We start from the raw sequence: 19,314 nt of genomic DNA on the forward strand, positions 1-19,314 counted from the left end.
TGCTCGAGCTGCCAATCATGAACTTCACTGGAACATCTCTCTGCCACAGCTTCTACCAGAGCACTCCTCCACACTCTAAAAATACTCCCCTCAGTGGATTGCCATTTGTCTGAAAGTCCTGTTGTCATACAATTGTCTCTAGACGCTTCAGAACCATAATAGTCTCCATAACACTATCTTCCATGGCACTCTAGAACCCTTTACTTAAAGGAAGGTTATGGTCTAAGGAAGAAAGCAGGAACACGTTGAGCAGCTCCCAAACAGAAATTGTGGCGCATGGTGGCATTTAAGAGTTGGGACCTCAATGGTTCAGAGATATGTATGTGACACAGAGTTAATTGAGGAAAAAAGCTAAAAGTTCTGGGGTGGTACAGTTGAAAGATGGCTCTCTCAATCTATGTCCTTAACACATTCTCTCCATTTATACTCCTAAACTCTTTCCTCAGTCCCTATACAGGGACTTGGTCTCTCGAACACAATTCCCAATCACTTGAAAGAACATAAACTTTGTTAGTAATGAGAACATCCTCATCAATGCCCCTTTCTTGGAACTCTCTTGCTAATTTTTTCACAGAAGCTAACATCCGTAGAGACACACCACTCAGGTACACAAGTATACAATACACATCCTTATTTTCATAGAAGAAAGTGGGTGCAACATCAGGAGTCACACAACACTGCTACAGAAACCTCTTCTCCATCAACGCCTTCCCCCAAACTTCATTCTTATCGTACCCTCTCCCGCTCTAGAATCCGACATGAACAGGGAAGCGCACGATAAGAATGCCACACACCTTCCCCTTTTTAAAGCAAACTAAGAATTTACAACAACAAAAATAAATAGTATTAACTAAAATGTACAACCAAAATTACTACGTACAATACAATGACATTTTTATATCTTTAAAATATTTTAAGATCGACATTGTTAGATTCTATACAATGTAATCTTTAAATCTTGAAGGCATTTTGTGCTATTGACAACTCTTTCTTAAGACTTGGACTGTAGCCTTAGAAATGCTGCTCAAATCACATCTATTATCAAACCTGTGATCAACATAGTCAGATGTTTTTAAACTACACTCACTGCCAGAAACACCTTTTGCATAAACATCCAAGAGCATATTGCTGCAGTCATCGTTTTTTAACCAATGTAGCCACTCTGCTTTCTCCACTTTGCTCAGACTGTTTTCACACATAATCATTACATTTTGAAACTCTGCCAAGATGCCACACTGTACCCTCACAGCATTACTAAGAGATTCAATGGCTCGTACAGAATATGACCACCTTGATGTGTGCTTGCCAGAATCAGAAGGACATTTTAATCTAAACTAATCACCTACACTTTTGCTAAATCTACCCTTTCTATGATCCATTTTTCTCTTTAGCTTGCCTTTGTACACATCAATACCTTTTCTAATATTCTTATAGTCAATCTCAAAGTCATTTCTGCATTTGTTTTATACCCACCCCAGCACCAACTTAGAACCAGCTTTTCATCCTCTTAACTAATGAGAATGCATTTGCTGTGGTTCTATAGGTAAGTAAATGTGTCTGTAATTCTTTTTACAATTGAGAAAGTAAATTCACATGTACATTTTCTTTTTACAATTATGAGCCCCCCCCTCTTAGTAGCCAACTAAATGGATTCTTTTATCATTCTATTGGATCTTTCAACTTGACCATTGGCTTCAAGATGAAACACTGATATTGTTTTATGCAAAATACCACACTTGAAAAGAAATGCTCAATATTTTCACCTATAAATTGGGGGCCATTATCTGACACTACAACTTTTCAAATACCTTTTCTGCAAAATAGTTCTTCCAAAAATCCCGCAATTACATCTGACATGACATTGCCAACCATCCTAACCTCTGACCATTTAGAAAAATAATCAACCACCACAATTCCATAACACTCCTTCCTAAAACGGACCAATAATGTCAATTCCTGATTTCTCCCAGGGACATTTAGGCAACTCAACAGGTATGGATTCTGACACAATTGCCTCAGTTAACTTATCATTGCAAGAACAGAACACACATAATCTCACCCAATTTTCTACCATCAAATTGATGCAAGGCCACCAATGATGTTCTTGCAAACGCCTCCTTGTGCAAGAAATTTGTAAATGTCCTTCATAGGTACATTGGATCAATTGAGATATTAATCTAAAAGAAGGACCACTTTTTCTGCCTTGAGAACCAAACCATTATCAACCCTCAACTCATCTAAAGTGTTATGAAACTCCTAAGTTCTCCCACAACATTCTGCTCATCAGGCCATCCCTCAAGCTCATATCTTTGCACCTCAAGTAAAGTTTTGTCTACATTGGTTTTATGAAACGATTTTTTTTCAAAATAATGGGACAACTAACACCATTTTTTTTTTCAAAATTACTAATATCGGTAAAAGTGTAAAAGTCCCCACACTTAGCATCATCTTGCACATTATCCATCTCCTTAACAACAGGTGACATTGACATGCAATCTGCACACCCATTCTTCTTACCAAATACATATTTCATTCTGTATTGAAAAACCTGTTTATTTGGAAGCTAATCTTGCCAGACTTGCAGTCCTGGACCTTCCACCTTTAGACAACAGCATATTCATCAATGGCTTATGATTACAGCTCCCTGTTTTCCCTTTTTACTGATTATTACAGATAAATGCAGCCAGATAACCATTTTTCTCCTGTCTGTATTTATTTTTAAATGTGGATAAAATGGAAAATGGTTCTTTTTTGACCTATGCTGAATGCTGTCATTCATGACTTACTGATCAAATGCTGTGAGGATTGACAGGTGCGGGGTTCACAAAAGATAGCTAAGATTAAGAAGCTTAAACAGCAGTAAAGCGTAAACAGCAGTAGATATCCACTACCTTGTTACTAAAAAATATATGTTATCGTATACGTGACTTGATTTATCATCTGTGGGTGTTCATACCATTGAAACCTATCAGGCATTCAAGCACGATTGCATATTATTTGGGTACATAAATATGGAAATACACTAGTTTCAACTTCATTTTTACACAAAGCTCAAAATAAATATTGATAAATACAGTTAAAATTAACAAGAAATAAATATGGATAAAGACAGATGGAAATGTCAAACAAATAAATACCATAAAACCAGGATCCCTACGAATGATCCATTCTTATGGTAAACTTCATACCCCATAAAAACATTCTATAATGTTCAGCTCCCCAGACACGTGCCAATAATTCTCTTTCAATGACAGAATAATGACTCCAGAACCATATGACAGAATCCATTCCATTTTCATGTCTACCTGCATAAGAACAGCACAGATACCTCAATTACTAATATCCACTCTAATCGCATACTCTTTAACAGCCTCAAATGGTTTACGACATGGAGCATCTGCAATTTCTTTCTTTAAAGATTGAAATGCTTTAATTTGCAAAGGTCTCCAATTATGGACCTAAGAGAGTTCACTTTAGTGGCATAATTTTGAATATATTTAGAGTAAAATCAGTCAAGCTTCTCCTTGAACCCAAGATCAGGAGCATTTACAATAGCAGACGCATGACATCTTTTAGGTCTAATACACACATCAAAAATAATATGATCCAGATATTCAACTTAATGTTTGCGGAATTTAAATTTAGATGAAAGATAAATATTGATACTTTAAAAGTCAAACTTTTGTCTGGAAAAGATCTTAAAACATTCTTAAGATTCTCATCGTGATCATGATATCTTTGCCAAAAACCAAAATATCACTTGAAAGGCAATTGCTCCTGTGACATTTTCTAGTGTGTCTTTCATTAGTCTTTGAAAGACAGAAGCTGCACTAGCTAACCCAAGAGGCATTCTACAGTAGCAAAATGCCCCTTATGAACTAATAAACGTGGTGAGGTATTTGGACTCATCGCTCAGCCCAACCATATGATATGTTGTGGTTAGATCAGGAGTAGAACAACTAGATGCCCCGCCAATGTAGATAGCATCACATGTAAATTGTGTATGGTATGAGAATACTGATTCTGCAAATATAGTGCCAAGAAAATCGGAATTTCATTGAGGAGACGGAGGCTAGCATTATGCACTAAACCTTTTAATGCTTCTCCCCACAGCACTGTTAAGGTCCATTACATCATAAACATAAACAATCCCGAATAGAACTTTCACAACATTTAAATGGTCCTTTCACAGAATCATCCTTCTCTTTAAATGCAAAACTTGCTCCTTTTCTCTGGGTGAACATGCTCTTAAAACATCAACTTCGTACATTCTTGCAGAATTCGACATGTGCCATCCAAAAACGTATTGATTGTTTTCTGAAAAAAGATAAGATATTTTGTTTAAGAGTCAATTCAAGAATATTTTATGGTGGAACAAATAAGACAACCTCTATAGATTAATCATTGCACTATATTTGGAGAATTACTATTTCATTACAAGATCGGAGGCTATTACTTTGCATGTTGGTAGCCCTCTAATACCACATCCGACGTATTCAGTTGGTTGACAATAATGTTTAGTTAGGATAGAAGCATTCAACCAATCAGCTGCTCTCATAATATCTTCCAGTCTTCCACCTTTCCAAAAGGCTTAACTAGTCATTGCACCTCTCCTTGAATGAGCATGACATTTCTGTAAATCGACACCAGCTTTCTGCATGGTACATTTCACCCATCTCAAAATAGTGGCTGTAGTCACTGCTTTAAATGGTTTCACAAAGGAAATCATTATTTGGCTTACTGTGTCAGGGTGAAACTCATTCATTGAAGACTCATGTTCTCTCATACAATCCACTACACATAGTGGGATATGTACAAGAAAGTGGAGGAGAGAGGCCTTATCCTTCCTGGCTTAACGTCTCTCTCCTCCACTTCTGAAGCGCAAGGATGCACCATATTTACAAGAAGGTAGTGCACTCTTCCTTTTCCCCCTTCGATGCTGCTAAGTTTAGCAATTTACCGCCAACGCAGGCACCCTTGCACCGTCGTTCAAGGGTGTCTGCATGCAGGGGAGGATTGCTGATGTGTAGGAAGGTGTCCCTTTCTGCACATAAACAATCCTAAAACACCATTCTATCACTGTCATGTGTGTTGCTTCATGCAGCACACATGAAAGTGACATAATGGATTTTTAAAAAAAAAGATTCTGTATGTGATGGAAGAGACACCTTCCTGTACATAAACACACCATGGCATTTTGCTTTTTCCATGTGTCCTGCACAAGGCAGCACACATAAAAAAAGCACAAAGAAGGAGAAATAATGCATTTCGTATTTCCCTGCTCTTAATTTTGGCGCTGCCTCCTATGTACCCTACCCTTGTACATAGGGGGCAGCGTTAAAAACAATGGGTGTTGTGGTGGAACGGCCACTGCCAACCACTTTCACGCTAACCATAGCGTGAAAGGGGGACCTTATGTACAAGGCAGCGTTAAGCCACGTTAAGTGGCTTAACGCCGCCTTGTACATAAGGCGCAGCCCCTATCGCCACCACAACGTCTTTAAAAGTGAGGTTGTGGTGCCAATAGGGGTTGTATATATGCCCCATAGTTTCTTACACACATTAAATCTTGGGTAGTATCTGACATAGTTTTGGTTCTCTTTGTAAAATGAAATGTTACTCTAAAGGGGTCATAAACCCTGTTACTCACCTCCAATGCCTTGACATCAGAAAGGCGATGACAAGAAATTAGGCACAACAAGGAGGCTAGATTTATAGTTAGTCTTTTAAAATCTAAATATCTCTTTCCCAGCCATGAAGAAAACAAAAACCAGAGCCAAATGTGCGTCCAACAAGACATCCTATCTTGGTCTAGGAGGTTTCTGTAATCTGATGCTCTCGAGAACCTATCAATCCAAAACATTTTTACCTACACTATTACCATTAATATGACTGTGACCAGACGAGACTGCTCATCTGTAGCAGTTTATTGTTCTATAACTAAGGCCTTTATCAAACTGTTCTATCAGGAAGTTAACTACCTCCACAATAGGAGCATCCATGGGATTCAAGTTTCTTTCCACACACAAAGGTACCCAAAACGCCCTAATTTCCTTATATCTACGCTGTGTTCCTTGAGCCCCGGATTCCTCCAGTAGTTCTTCAACTTTCCCAAAAGGCCTGACATGTCTGAAGATCCCCTCATACGGTCCAAGCAAGAAGGTTCAAAGTTTCTGTCTGAACTAGAGGATGTTCTTATCCAGCTATGCCTCTCAACAAACCCTGCAAAGCAGGGAGATGAATCCCTATACCCGGCATCAAACTGTCATACTTCTTCAGGTAAAATGTCAGTCTGCTCGCAAAAAGGTCTTTCTCCAGAGGACCCCAATACTGATCTAGTTTCATGAAACACTCTTGGTTCAATTTCTAATCACTGTAATATCTTAAGTATCTTGAATTCCATTCTGAAGTTACATTCACCTTTCCAGCCAAATACTCCGCCCTCAAACTGATTTTGTGTTCTAAAAAAAAGAACCAGAGCTCTTTGGCTAAATCCGATAGACCAAGGAACCTTGTGCCTCCTAAGCAATTTATATAGGCCACTGCGGAAACATTGTCCATTTTAACACAGTACTGCTCTGTCTTGTAAACAATGTCTGAAACTCATGAGAGTATAAAGGCCTGCTGTCAACTCCAAAAAATGTATGGGATGTAATCTCTCTGTGTTTGACCGCAGTCCACCCCAGTCTCCTGTACACCCATGCATGCAGCCCAGCCAGTGAGACTGTCATCCAACTCCAAAATGAAGTCCGGAAAGAATTCCAAAAATTGCTTGTCCATTCAGTCATCTAAATTCTCTAACCACCAAATCAATTCTGTCTTCGGCTCTTGATCTAGGTCTATCTTGTCTCCATACCATAAGCCTGCCTGAAGGGCTCTTGCCTTTACTCTTTGTATTGCACGATGGAGTAATGGGCCAGGAAATACCACCTTAATTAAAGAGTAGCAAAAACACGTTGACAGTGTCTATCATGTAGCCTAAAAACTCCAGGATGTGTGAAGGGGTCAGAACAGACTTCTTGTTCACAATAAAACATAGAATCTCCAGTAGGGTTTTGGCTAAATCCAAATTTTTAGGACTTGATTCTGACTTTGGGACATAATTAAAATGCCTTCTAGGTAAATGATCATAATAACACCCCTCTCTCTCTGGCAGGAAGGAAACCACTGCCCTTATCACCTTGGTGAAGCACCATGATGCTGAGGCTCTGCAAAATAGAAGGAAACAAAAGCGGTAAAGTTGATTTTACCAGGTGAACCAAAGGTACAGCTAAATGTTCTTTGCCATGGGTATTGTAAAGTAAGCATCCTACAGATCCAAATTCACCAACCAGTCATTCTTCTGCAATATGTTTCTCAGGAGATGGATCGCTTCCATCTTGAAATGTCTGCACACCAGAAATCTGTTCAAATCCCTTAAGTTTATAGTGGGTCTTTACGCTTTCTCACTTCTATATTAGCCCCTTTTATCAATGTAGACTTCATCTCTTTGTCTACTACCCTCTGTTGGTCTTAATTCAAAGGCAACCCCCTTGGAGGGGTGCATTGAAAGGGAGTTTCTGTATAATTTATTTTGAAACCTTGGACAGTTTTTAAAACCCATGGGTCCTGAGTAAGAGTCTCATATATGTGGGTAAATACTTTACATGACCACCTACTCTTCCCATGGAACAAGAAGAATAAATCTCTGTACTCACCCTGGTATCCAGAGGCCCATGGCCTTGGGGCGGTCTCCATTTTACCCGCTGATAGAAAACTCTTTGTGGGTAGATGGAAGGGGTTGTACCGGCTTGATAGCCTCTACCATAGCCTCTCTGCGGAAAGTTACTGATATGGGACCTCTGTGAGCCACAAGCATCAAAAAGTTCCCTTCTGCTCGCCCTGCGAAACTTCCACTGAAGAGCCTGCACATATTGTTTTGAGTCTTGTCCAGGGCTGTGAAGCTAGCCACATTTCAATCCAAGCTTTTGACCATGTCTTCTCCACATAACAGGCACTTCGGATTCTTAATGGCTTGGTTGCCAGATAAATCCCTTAATTTGGGGTTATCTTCATCAAGACCCCCTTGCGTCATATGGCATTGAGACCCAATATAGCCCTTTGTCTCCAATCTCTCAGAAAGTTTAGGTCCAAAGGAAAACCCATAGAGACCTATTACGATGTATGTCGGAGTTTCCTCCGTCCAACACCGCGGTGGAAAAAGGACCGTCCGACCTCCGGTAGGCAGTCCAGACTGCCTAATTATGATGGAATCGCACATGGTGCAGTCGCATTCTCCCATTTCTCTATGAGAGCTGGTTCTATAGCTGTAAACTGGCCAGAATACAAGCTCCCATAGAGAAATGGGAGATTGTGTTAATCCCTGCACCCTGTGGTAGGCACCTCAAGGTGCCTGCCATAAGGTGCAGGTATTAAGAGAAGGGCCTCGGTCCCCAACCAGAGTCCGCAGGGGAAAAAAGGGCCCCCAAACATGCTTTCTGACAAGGTTTCCATGCCATAAAGGCTGGCATGGAAACCCTGCCAGAAACCTGCATTGTAATCTGGACGGTGTAAACTGCTGTCCATATAGATTCAGGCCGGGTCTGGCTGGCTGACGGACTCCTTGAGCCCGCCGGAAAGCAGCTGGCCGGAATGCCTGGCCGGTTTCTGTTCCAGCTGGCTGTATCGTAATCATCTGGTCGTAATTGAAGCCTATTATGTTGGTCGTAATCAACTGCCTATTGTATGCCTCTTCAGTCATTTCAATAATTCTTGCCAATTAGCCAACTGCACCCAGGAGCTGGTGCTGGCACTGTTTGAGGGATCATTCTAGTCCTTTTCTGGTATCCTGCCCATCTTGAATAGATGGGTGATTCATTCAATATCTAGATTGTAGGTGATGCCGACTTTATCGTGGATGACTGGTCTATAGCATTCAGCTTTAAGCACATTCCTCACTTCCTTCTCAATTGGATTCCTGATCCACCTCCTAATAAAACTACCCATGTGTTCTAAGGGCCACCATTCCAAACTTCTAGGGTGTTTAATATTGTTGGATGAGAACATTTCTTCCCCTAGGGGGTTCCTAACACTATCCTTGGAAGTGAAAGGAATAACATCTTCATCAAAGAGGTCATCAATCCCTTCGTCCTTTTTTTGGAGGTCAAGGACATATTCATCATATGGTTCCTCTTCAACTCTCTGATATTTATCCTCTGCAAATTCAATATTTGAGTATCCATCTCTTGTGTTCCACTCAGGGCACCCATCTCTATAGCACATAGTGCACCTCTCCTCTTAGGTAATATGCAGCATAGGGCACTGTCACTTTTAGATGCTTGGGCTCCCCACTCTCTTTGAGAGTATGTGCCCTTTCTCAATGCGCTTTGTCTTCCTTTTTTTCCTTTCCTTTTTTTATCAGAGTTGCCCTCTGATAATGTCCAATATTCATCATCAGATCCCCTCTTACTCTTTTTTTTGCATGATCTTATCAATGGTCTCCTGCACAGAGCTTCACATCTCATGCTGAATTGGCTTTTTGATGACCTCTTCATTAATTCTCCCATCAAGGATCTCAGGGGATTCTCTCTCAGAGATCACTACATCATCAGCATAAGTATAGGTGGAGTTGTACTTACATTGATGATGTAGTCAATGTACTGGATGCAATATAGTGACCTTACAGCTTGTAGCTTTTGCTCTTGGCTGATGTTATGTAGCTTTTAGATTTATATGCTGGTAAACAATTAGTGTTAGTAATGTTGAAGTATTTAACCAAATTCCACAAAGAAGTACTCTTATTTCTGTTGTTTTACAAGTGGCCTTAGAGACCTGGGGCTTATTGAAATCATTTGCATGGTAACCCCCAAACCTGGAGGAGACCACAATGGTCCTCTCAGCAGCATAGCAATTAACTGGGATCCTGTGAACGGAACAACAGTCTCCTTTGACCTGATAACTTCTATGTTCTCTTTTACTTCAAGCTTTCCATAGGCAAGATCCACTTACTGACAGATGGAAGACCCCAGTAGGATGGGTCCAATTATTGCTATAGTTCACGTCACGCTTTTGGAATCAGATCCCAGTGATTCAGGTTAAGGTGCAGACTATTCTTCAGGCATCCAGTAACAGGGGATTATGGATTCTTTCTATTAATTGCAAGAAGGGTCGAATTTCCCCTTCTTCTTATGGCTACTTCAGTAGATAAAGCATTGGTTTGAATAAGGATGCACTTGCTAGATGATTTTAATTCAAATTCCTATAAAGTTTTTACACTTTACAATTTATTGCATTCTTATGAGATGCAGTTGTGGTTGTTTTGCCAAGTGGACATCCTGTCCTAATTCTTTGTACGTGAAAATGCAACATGGCTGAGGACAGCTTTATGGTTAAAGAACTCATTTCTACCCTCCAAATGTATCCACCTATACATTGGTCAGCCCAGTGTGCCCCAAAGACATTGCCATGGACTCACTGTTGGCAAATTCTCAGGGTACTCCATAGAGCAGTGGAAAATGATAGTCTGGTGCAGACCCCTTTCTGAAAACAGCCTATGCCAGGGCTGTCCTATGGCAAATGGCCTGACATTGCGTCCAGAACAAGTACCTCCTCCCACAATACTACTTGTATTGCCTTTAATTTCTCAGCCTGGAATATGAACTAGAAAATATCTCCTAAAAAGTATGAAGTGGTGGCTGTGCTATTATCACAATTATGAAAGTCACTTATTCACTTAAGATTGTTTAGTTACACAATATTTTTCTCCAAATCAAAGCAGATGGTTGATTTTACCTTTCCAAGTCAAATTCTGCTTAACTATAAGGTTACTCTAAAACATGTTCCTCCGTAGCACTCTCTGTATTGGTCATTCAAAAAATGAATGTAATTTATCACACTGCAGTGGTCATCTAGAGCACTCTTCCTTAATGATCGCTAGAACCTCAATTTCATTCTAGGATACTCCAGGAATACCATCCATAGTTCTCACTAAAACATAATTTCCTTCACTAACTCTCTTAAAACCTTCTTGGTGTTTTGGACAGACACTTTAGTGTCCCTCTAAAATAAGTTCTTCATTGCCTTCTGGACTGCTCCTCAATGACCATTTATAGCATTCTTTGGCCAAGGCCATCTAAAATGCACACTCAATGACCATCTAGAACATGCTCCTTAAAGCCCACAGAGAAAGCTCACCAGATGCCCTTGAAACATATCCTTTTATGACCATCGCAGTTCCTTCCCAGAGAACTTAATTTGGGACATCTTTTCTGCAGTCAACCAGAGGACTCCTAATGGCCACCAAGAATAATCTCATCCCCATACAAGACTGTCTTCTCTTACTTACACTCTTAGCAGGCAGGCAAATTGCAGTTTTTCTGCATAACTTGTCTTGAAAGTGTTTTAAAATGCAATTGAACGGAGTTTTACGCCATTGACGAGATAGTTTAGGGACAGTGTTGTCATTTGTTGACTTACACTGGGGCCCTGATTCACAAAGGTAAACTTGCTCTTTTCTGTACATTCACTACTTTTATGTATGAATATGTCTCTTTACAACGCGTGTCATTACATTGCGTGCTTTTACAACACAGTTGTTACAACGACCAAGTTGTTACAACGCAGTACCATCACAATGCAATTCGTTACAATGACTTGCTCTAGATGGCGCGCTGGATTTAGGAATAGTATAATTTAGTATCCCAACTCCAGTGTGTGCAACAGTAGGGAAGGTGTTGGAATAGTAAATTATACTATTCCTTAGGTTAGATCGCCATCTAGAGCAAGTCTTTGTAACGACATGCGTTGTAATGGTACTTTGTTGTAACAATGCGGTTGTTGTAACGACCGCATTGTAAAGGTATTGCGGTGTAATGACCAAGTTGTAAAGGTTGTTTCCCTGAGATATTTATAGACTATGTGCAGAGTTTTACGACTCTGCATTCCCTATACTTATGTGTGCAGCATTCTCTACCTCGCTTGTGGAGTTTCCAGGTGCAGAGAACTACACACATGAGTAGAAGGAGTGCAGCAGACTCGTAAAACTGCACGTAATTTGTGAATACCTAAAAGTAGTAAACTTACTGAAAAAGTGTACATTTACCTTTGTTAATAGCACTCTGTATTTGGACACTGGGGTGCAGACCTCAGTATGGCACACAAACAAACCTTTTGAACATGGGGAAGATCTCTTGACATCAAAGCATAGTAGCCGCACAGTTGTAATAATTCTGTTGGACTTGTCTACAACATATGACATTGTTGAGCATATAATAAATCTTAACTGCTTATCCAGGAGATCTGGAATCAAAACCCTCTCATGGTTCATAAGCCCACACCAGGTTAACCTTTCATCGTTTCACCTCTCCGGACGCCACATGTCTGTGGAAGACAGAGCTCCATTTGAAGAATAGTGCTTGAGTTACACAATGCACCTGCCTGAGCTCTACCTCATTTCACCTAGAAAATGAGCCAGTTGCCCCCTGCCCCCATTCTCATCTTTACAGAAGACAACACTGTGATTGACTAAGACCTGAAGGAATGGGATATACCGCAGAGGTGGTGAGATGTGAACTAAAGGGATGTCTACAGGAAGAATTCAGTAAAGAGCACTTGTACCACAACTGCTGAGATAGCAGAGAAAGGCCATGGGGATACAGCATGCCGCTAGGAAGGCTAAATATGTTCTTGACAAAATCCTGTTTTGTGGGACCAACACATAATATTCTTTTGCCAGGTAAAACTTTTGTGGTCACATGTACTGACACAAGTCAGATGCAGCATCAGTATGCATTAAGATTTCATAAGTGCTTTTATTTTGTCTGTCTCCAGATCACACTCACCACCATCGGCTACGGAGACAAGTATCCGCGGACCTGGAATGGGCGGCTTCTGGCGGCCACCTTCACCCTTATAGGAGTGTCATTCTTCGCTCTCCCAGCGGTAAGCCGATCTGTCTATTTTACTTTACAAATATTTTCTGGGCTAAGGCAGGGCCACTCTAAGAGGCCATGGATGGAGTGGAGGCAGCCAGTCTGATCACATTAAGGGGTGTTCATATCTGGCAGAGCACAACAGGAGGTGAAATTCAACCTCTTCTGGGTGACTGATCAGGCTGAGAAGAGTATTATTGTTTCACAGTGCACAGATGCTCTTTTAGCTCAGTGGTCAAACAATGATGATTGAGATGCACTGCCCATCACTGTAATCTTCTTGCTACTGGGAGGCCATATTTTGTGGAGAAGTGTGGCTCAATGGTTAGAGCGGCAGACCCTGATGCAGAAGTCTGGCCCGGGACCAGGGTTCAATTCCCTACCTCGGCGGGTCTAGGGCTCAATTTCCTCGGACCTGTTAATTCTCGTCTTGGTGCCTATTCTAAACATGGGTCCCACTCTGCAACTCTGGGCAATCGTTTGCTTAATCTCCACAACGGCCCCAACAACGCTAGGATGCCTGGCTCCACCTTGGGGGTGCCCAGGAGTGGGCACTTCACAGGGAAAGGCCAGGAAGGGTTCCTCAGCGGTATTCGTGCAAGCGCTGAGATGCCTCTGGGTAGTCGTGCGCTATACAAGTACCTCTACATTTATATGTCATGCCTCAAGGTGACCTTTAGGTGATGGAATTTCATATTATCAGGTAAAGAACTATTGACCTACACATATATAGAACCCAGAATATCGACCTCCAAAATATTGTAAATGTAAGTACGCATAGGAAAGTGTAGCTTAACTATTCTAACTCAATGATGCCTCATGAGTGATTGGCGGGAGTGGGCAAAAAAGAAAAACATAACAGGGGCGGGTGGATTAAAGCACACGAGGAATCATAGGTGGCCATGGGTATTCACTGGCGTTAAAAAAAGGTAAGGCGGGCTGCACACCGGATGTAACACCACAGCAACACTGCGAGGTCTTTGAGGCATTATGAAACCTCTCTTGTGGCTCAGGGAGTTATTTCTGGTTTTGACATCAGTATGGGGGCAATCTACAGTGTTAGTAAATGCATCAGGATGATATGCCCTGGAGGGACATTCTACTGCGTAGACATTAGCCACAGAAGGATGCAGGGACAATGAGGGAACCTTGTAAGACAAAGGACTGAGACACAGGGATAGCTACATCCAGATGGCGAGGGTTTGAGGTAAATAGGGAGAAAAGTGGCACATCACTAAAGTGGGAAAGGAAAGATATGCATGGAAAATGAGAATGCAGTAAATACCCAGCTGCTTGATGAAACCAGTAAGAACAGGTGGGCACGTGCTGTCAACATCAGCAAGAGGGACAAGGCATCTGCACACAGCCTAAGAAGAGAAGCTAGCGGCCGGCAGGAGTAGCCGGGTGTGAGGCACTAAACAAGAGCTGATTATCACATCAAACAGCAGGGATTAAAAGCAGGGAAACAGGTATTAAGCTGGGTAAAAAGGATGTGCAAAGGCAATTGACATGCAGAGTCTGAGACACTAGAAAAGGAACGTAAATTGTCCTAATGCGAGCCTCAAAAAGGAATTCTGTCAGGGGAACTAGGGATGGTGGAATAAGTACAGACATAAATAAAGTGATAAAGGCAGTGCCAGGAATTGATGGTATCGCTGAGATATGTTTACATTCTGTAGTGTCCATTCCATTCCTTTCCCTTCAATTTACCCTACAGCAGTAAAGAGAAGAATGCTCAATTACTGAGGGCATGGCGACGTGGGGGGATGGGGGTGTCAACCCTTTGATCTTGGAGGGAGCTAAAGGGTGCATGTTGTCATTTCCACTACCGTTTGCAATTTAGTGTGCAAATGGTTAAAATAATTCTCTCTCTCGGTGCTAAGTTAATAGAGTTGACCCAATAACAGTGCTTAATTTGTGAAAGTAAGAGTGCCGGTGCCCGAAGCTCCGCTCAGAAGCTGGTGACTGGTGCAATTAAATGTTGGCGCTCCGAATCCCAAGGCAGATAATAGGGCTAGATGTAGGTAATTCCCATTTACAGACTCTTAAATATCGAATTTTACCGAATTGGTATTTAGGAGTCTGTAAATGGGAAGGGGGCAGATTTAGGTAATTCCGAATTTAAGCCTATAGGAATCAATGGGCAATACCGATTCGGTATTTACCGTAAATACCGAATCCTGCAAGGGTGCAGGGGGTGTCACTTTGACACCCTCTATAACCCCAAGTACAGGCTTGTGTGACATATGGCACACATACACGCCCTAAGGGCATGTCTGGGTGTCACATGGCACAGGTGTGCATGCACAGATGTGCATGCACACCTGAATTCGGTATTTTACCACACAATAGGATTGTGTGGTAAAATACCGACTCTTAAGGGCCTGTGGCACTCTGAGGAGTGTCAGCTACATATGGATTTACCGAATCGGTAAATATACCGATTCGGTAGGCCCCCTACATCTGACCCATAGTCTTTAATCCATTACCAGGCACTCACTGCCCCTTTCACTTGCACTTGCATGTATGCTTTCTGTTTTGATAGTTGACAGTCTTTTTCTTCCTCTGGCTATCTGATCTGTGTACTTTTTCCTCTCTTCCATTCTGATACGGGAAAAATAAGTGTCAGTCCCCAAAAATAAGTGCCATGCCCCCCACCAGCAACCACCCACTGAAATTAATCACTGCCCTATATAGTTCCCAATCTGCTATACTGTTCTTCAAAGATAACATCACACATGGTTCATTTCCACGTGCCCCATAAATAAAGGGGTTGTAATTGTATTATTAAGGGGCATTTGTAGAGCGCCTGGTTACGCAGAATGCGTGTCCCCGCGCTGAACTGAAGCACTCTGAAAGAGAAGTAGGGGAGGAGCCCACTATTTTGAGAAGAGGTAAGTTTTTAATTTCCTCCGGAAACTAGATTCGGAGGGGTCCAGTCGGAGGTTGAGAGGTAAATTATTCCAGCTTTTTGCCGCCAGGTATCGGAAGGATCTACCTCCCATACGGGCCTTTTTCACCCTAGGGACCTTAAGCAAGCCTCCTTGCGAGGAGCGCAATGCACGAGTTGGTGCATACCTTGTAATAAGGTTCTGGAGTGGTGCTGGCGCCTTCTTAGCGAGGATACGGTGGCAGGTACAGAGGGACTTAAATTCAACTCTGCTCCTCACCGGCAGCCAATGGAGTGACTGGAGGGCGGCCTTGGAGTTCGATCTTTTAGGGAGGTTTAAGATAAGGCGGGCTGCAGCATTCTGTAGCACCTGAAGTCGATTTATCGCTTTACAGGTAGCTCCCAAATAAAGTAGGTTGCCAAAGTCTAAGCGTAAGGTGACTAGGGCGTGAACCAGTGTTCTGCGGGCGGCCGTAGGAAGGAGAATTAGGACCTTCCGCAGAGTTTTTAGAATGCTGAAGCAAATGCCCGTCACCCTGTTGATCTGTGGTCCGAAAGACAGGTCAGTATCTAGCCAGACCCCGAGATTTCAACTCCGAGGTTGTAATTTACATGCATCTTTTTGTGAATTTAAGTTTGCTTTGCCTCCTGCAGTTGTAAATGGCAGAGCCTAATTCACAAAGCAGGATTTCCGAATATTTATCCATACAGGAGGAACTTATGCCTGCCATAGCAACGGCAAACTTTTCACTATCATGTATCATGTTACGGCTTAGGGGTGGGATTGTGAGTGATGTCATGGGAGAGGTGGGCACAGTAGACATTAACAAGGTAGTAACACCAACACAATCGTAAGTAAAGTTTTTTTCAAAACCCTTACTCCCCAGAAATCTTTGGAGTAGGTGAGACCAGGTTTAAAAATGGATCCACTGATGATCTGGGCACTTGTAGGCTTACATGTTTAATACTCTACATAACCATTTACTAGAGAAGATAGTCAACCAAACAGATATAGGAAGACTTAGAACAGTGTAATCTTATTCAGCCTACTCAGGCTGAGCTCCATCCAGACTACTTTACTGAACGAGTCATCGTCTTAGTAACATACGATCTTCGAATGCTGGCAGGTAGTGGTTCAAGTGTAGTCATCATTCTGGAACTATCCACCGCATTCTATACACTCAACCACCAAATCCTGTTAAAACTTTGCCAGCTATGTCTTAAACCCTTGAATTGCATAGAATCCTTTTTAACACATTGAACCCAACAAATTCTAATACCTTCTCCTCTTCTCTTCTCTCCTCTTCTCTTCTCTTCTCTTCTCTTCTCTTCTCTTCCCTTCCCTTCTCTTCTCTTCTCTTCTCTTCTCTCCTCTTCTCTTCTCTTCTCTTCTCTTCTCTTCTCTTCTCTTCTCTTCTCTTCTCTTCTCTTCTCTTCTCTTCTCTTCTCTCCTCTCCTCTTCTCTTCTCTTCTCCTCTCTTCTCTTCTCTTCTCTTCTCTTCTCTTCTCTTCTCTTCTCTTCTCTTCTCTTCTCTTCTCTTCTCTTCTATTCTCTTCTCTTCTCTTCTCTTCTCTCCTCTCCTATCCTCTCCTCTTCTCTCCTCTCCTCTTCCCTTCTCTTCCCTTCTCTTCTCTTCTCTTCTCTTCTCTTCTCTTCTCTTCTCTTCTCTTCTCTTCTCTTCTCTTCTCTTCTCTTCTCTTCTCTTCTCTTCTCTTCTCTTCTCTTCTCTTCTCTCCTCTCCTCTCCTCTCCTCTCCTCTCCTCTCCTCTCCTCTGCTCTCCTCTCCTCTCCTCTCCTCTCCTCTCCTCTCCTCTCCTCTCCTCTCCTCTCCCCTCCCCTCCCCTCCCCTCGCCTCGCCTCGCCTCGCCTCTCCTCACCCACTGCATTGGGGTATCCAATTGAAACTAATCCCTTCCAAATCAGAGATCTTGCCTATCACTAACAAGCGTAATTCCTGGGACAACTCCCTTTGGCCAAGCCAACTTGGTGTTTGCCCAAACCCGGTCTCCTCCACTATAATTTTAGCTTCATTCTGGATTCTGACCTTAAGCTCCACTGTCAGATCAGCAAAGTTGCCCCAACCTGTTTCTATAAACAGAGTACTGCCATTCATCCTCTCCTTCTTCTGTTTCTCCCATAAAATTGTAGTAGGGAATACATTTGTTCACTGACATCTATACAATATCAGTGTTGGTCTGCTGTCTAAATCAGTTGACTGTCTCCCCCCCAAAAAAACATGCCCTTTTAAGGTCAGTTTTCATTCTCAGAAAGCATGAATTAGTCTACAGTCTTCTTCATCAGCCTCCCTGGTAACTGAGTGAAAGAAGTGAATTATTTTGAACATTCCATGCATAATGTATCAACATCTACCATGGTATAGCCCCCAAGTTCCTGCAAAACAAATTAAAATACATATTCTCCTTTTCCGAACCTCAGGTCCTCTACTTTTCAAGCTCCCTGCTTTAGTTACAAGGCATACCTGTAAGGTTACAGGGTGCTACATGTTGAACCTAGATTCCCTTAAGATTCAAACCCAAACCTCATTATTAAAGTTCAGGAAAGTTTTAAAGACCTGGATCTAACCTCTGATAATTTGATGCCTGATCCCCGCTGATGCAGAACCTATGTTCTGTTTTTCAACGCCACGATAGTCCTCTGGAGTGACGTACTGTACAAAACCTAAAAAAATAAAATAGGTGTGCAAACAAGTGGGGGTGAGTTCTATAAAAACACCTGCAAATTTCTTGGACATGTAGAGAAAGGGATTCCTATCATGGAGAAATAGGTTCTTGGTCTAGAAAAAGAGAAAAATAACTTCACGTGTCAATGAATATTTCCACCGCATTTACGCCTTCTAATTTTTATAAAGTTAGACGTCAACTCAAGTAGTAGAAGTAAAACTGAAAAATAAAATTGTCTGATTTTCAAAATATTTGCGTATTGCACCATCAGGAGCCATATAAGTTAAATTTGAATGGAATGTTCGGTATATGTTGCTTCGGTTTCATGTGATGCACTGAAGTGGTTGGCCCGGTACAAACTTGACCATGTACAAATTTACGTTCTCTGTCCAAAAATCCATGGGTGCTACCTCAGAAATCTCAGAAATCTTACCAAAGCACCGGTTTGAGTTTGGGCCTATAGACACATGGGTGCATTTGAAGGGGAAAGTTATTTTTCTACTGTCCATTGGAAGAGAACATTTAAAAACAGCATTTACATGCATGTTTCTAATACCTTCAATATTGAATTTACATTTGTGGCAAATAGTTCTAGACCTAATGTTTACAAATTTCAATTTAAGGAAAAGTCGGTAAAGCCATCGTTCGCATTCTCTATGGTGAAAAGCTTTTCTTATGACTCAAACACAACTTTAACAAGTGGGAAGGAAGAGTACAGGTCTTCTTCACACCGAACATGAACAGCAGTAACAGTAGATGAACAATGCTACCTCACACATTAGAGCTTCAGTCCCAGTTGTGGCTGGCATGGCTCATGGGTGGGGAGGTGGGAGC

At 41.7% G+C, this 19,314-nt stretch overlaps 1 protein-coding gene across 3 annotated transcripts in view; it reads left to right on the forward strand.

Annotated features, from left to right (window-relative positions):
- Window positions 1–19,314, forward strand: part of KCNQ2 (potassium voltage-gated channel subfamily Q member 2) — a 326,236-nt gene that overhangs the window by 174,221 nt on the left and 132,701 nt on the right. For all 3 annotated transcript variants that reach the window (XM_086932812.1, XM_086932813.1, XM_086932814.1), the window contains exon 6: window positions 12,808–12,918. In XM_086932812.1, coding sequence (XP_086788938.1) covers window positions 12,808–12,918 — 111 coding nt within the window. The remainder of the gene's footprint in view (window positions 1–12,807; window positions 12,919–19,314) is intronic.

Source organism: Lissotriton vulgaris, chromosome 7 (genome assembly GCF_964263255.1).
Source record: "Lissotriton vulgaris chromosome 7, aLisVul1.2, whole genome shotgun sequence".
NCBI lineage: Eukaryota > Metazoa > Chordata > Amphibia > Caudata > Salamandridae > Lissotriton > Lissotriton vulgaris.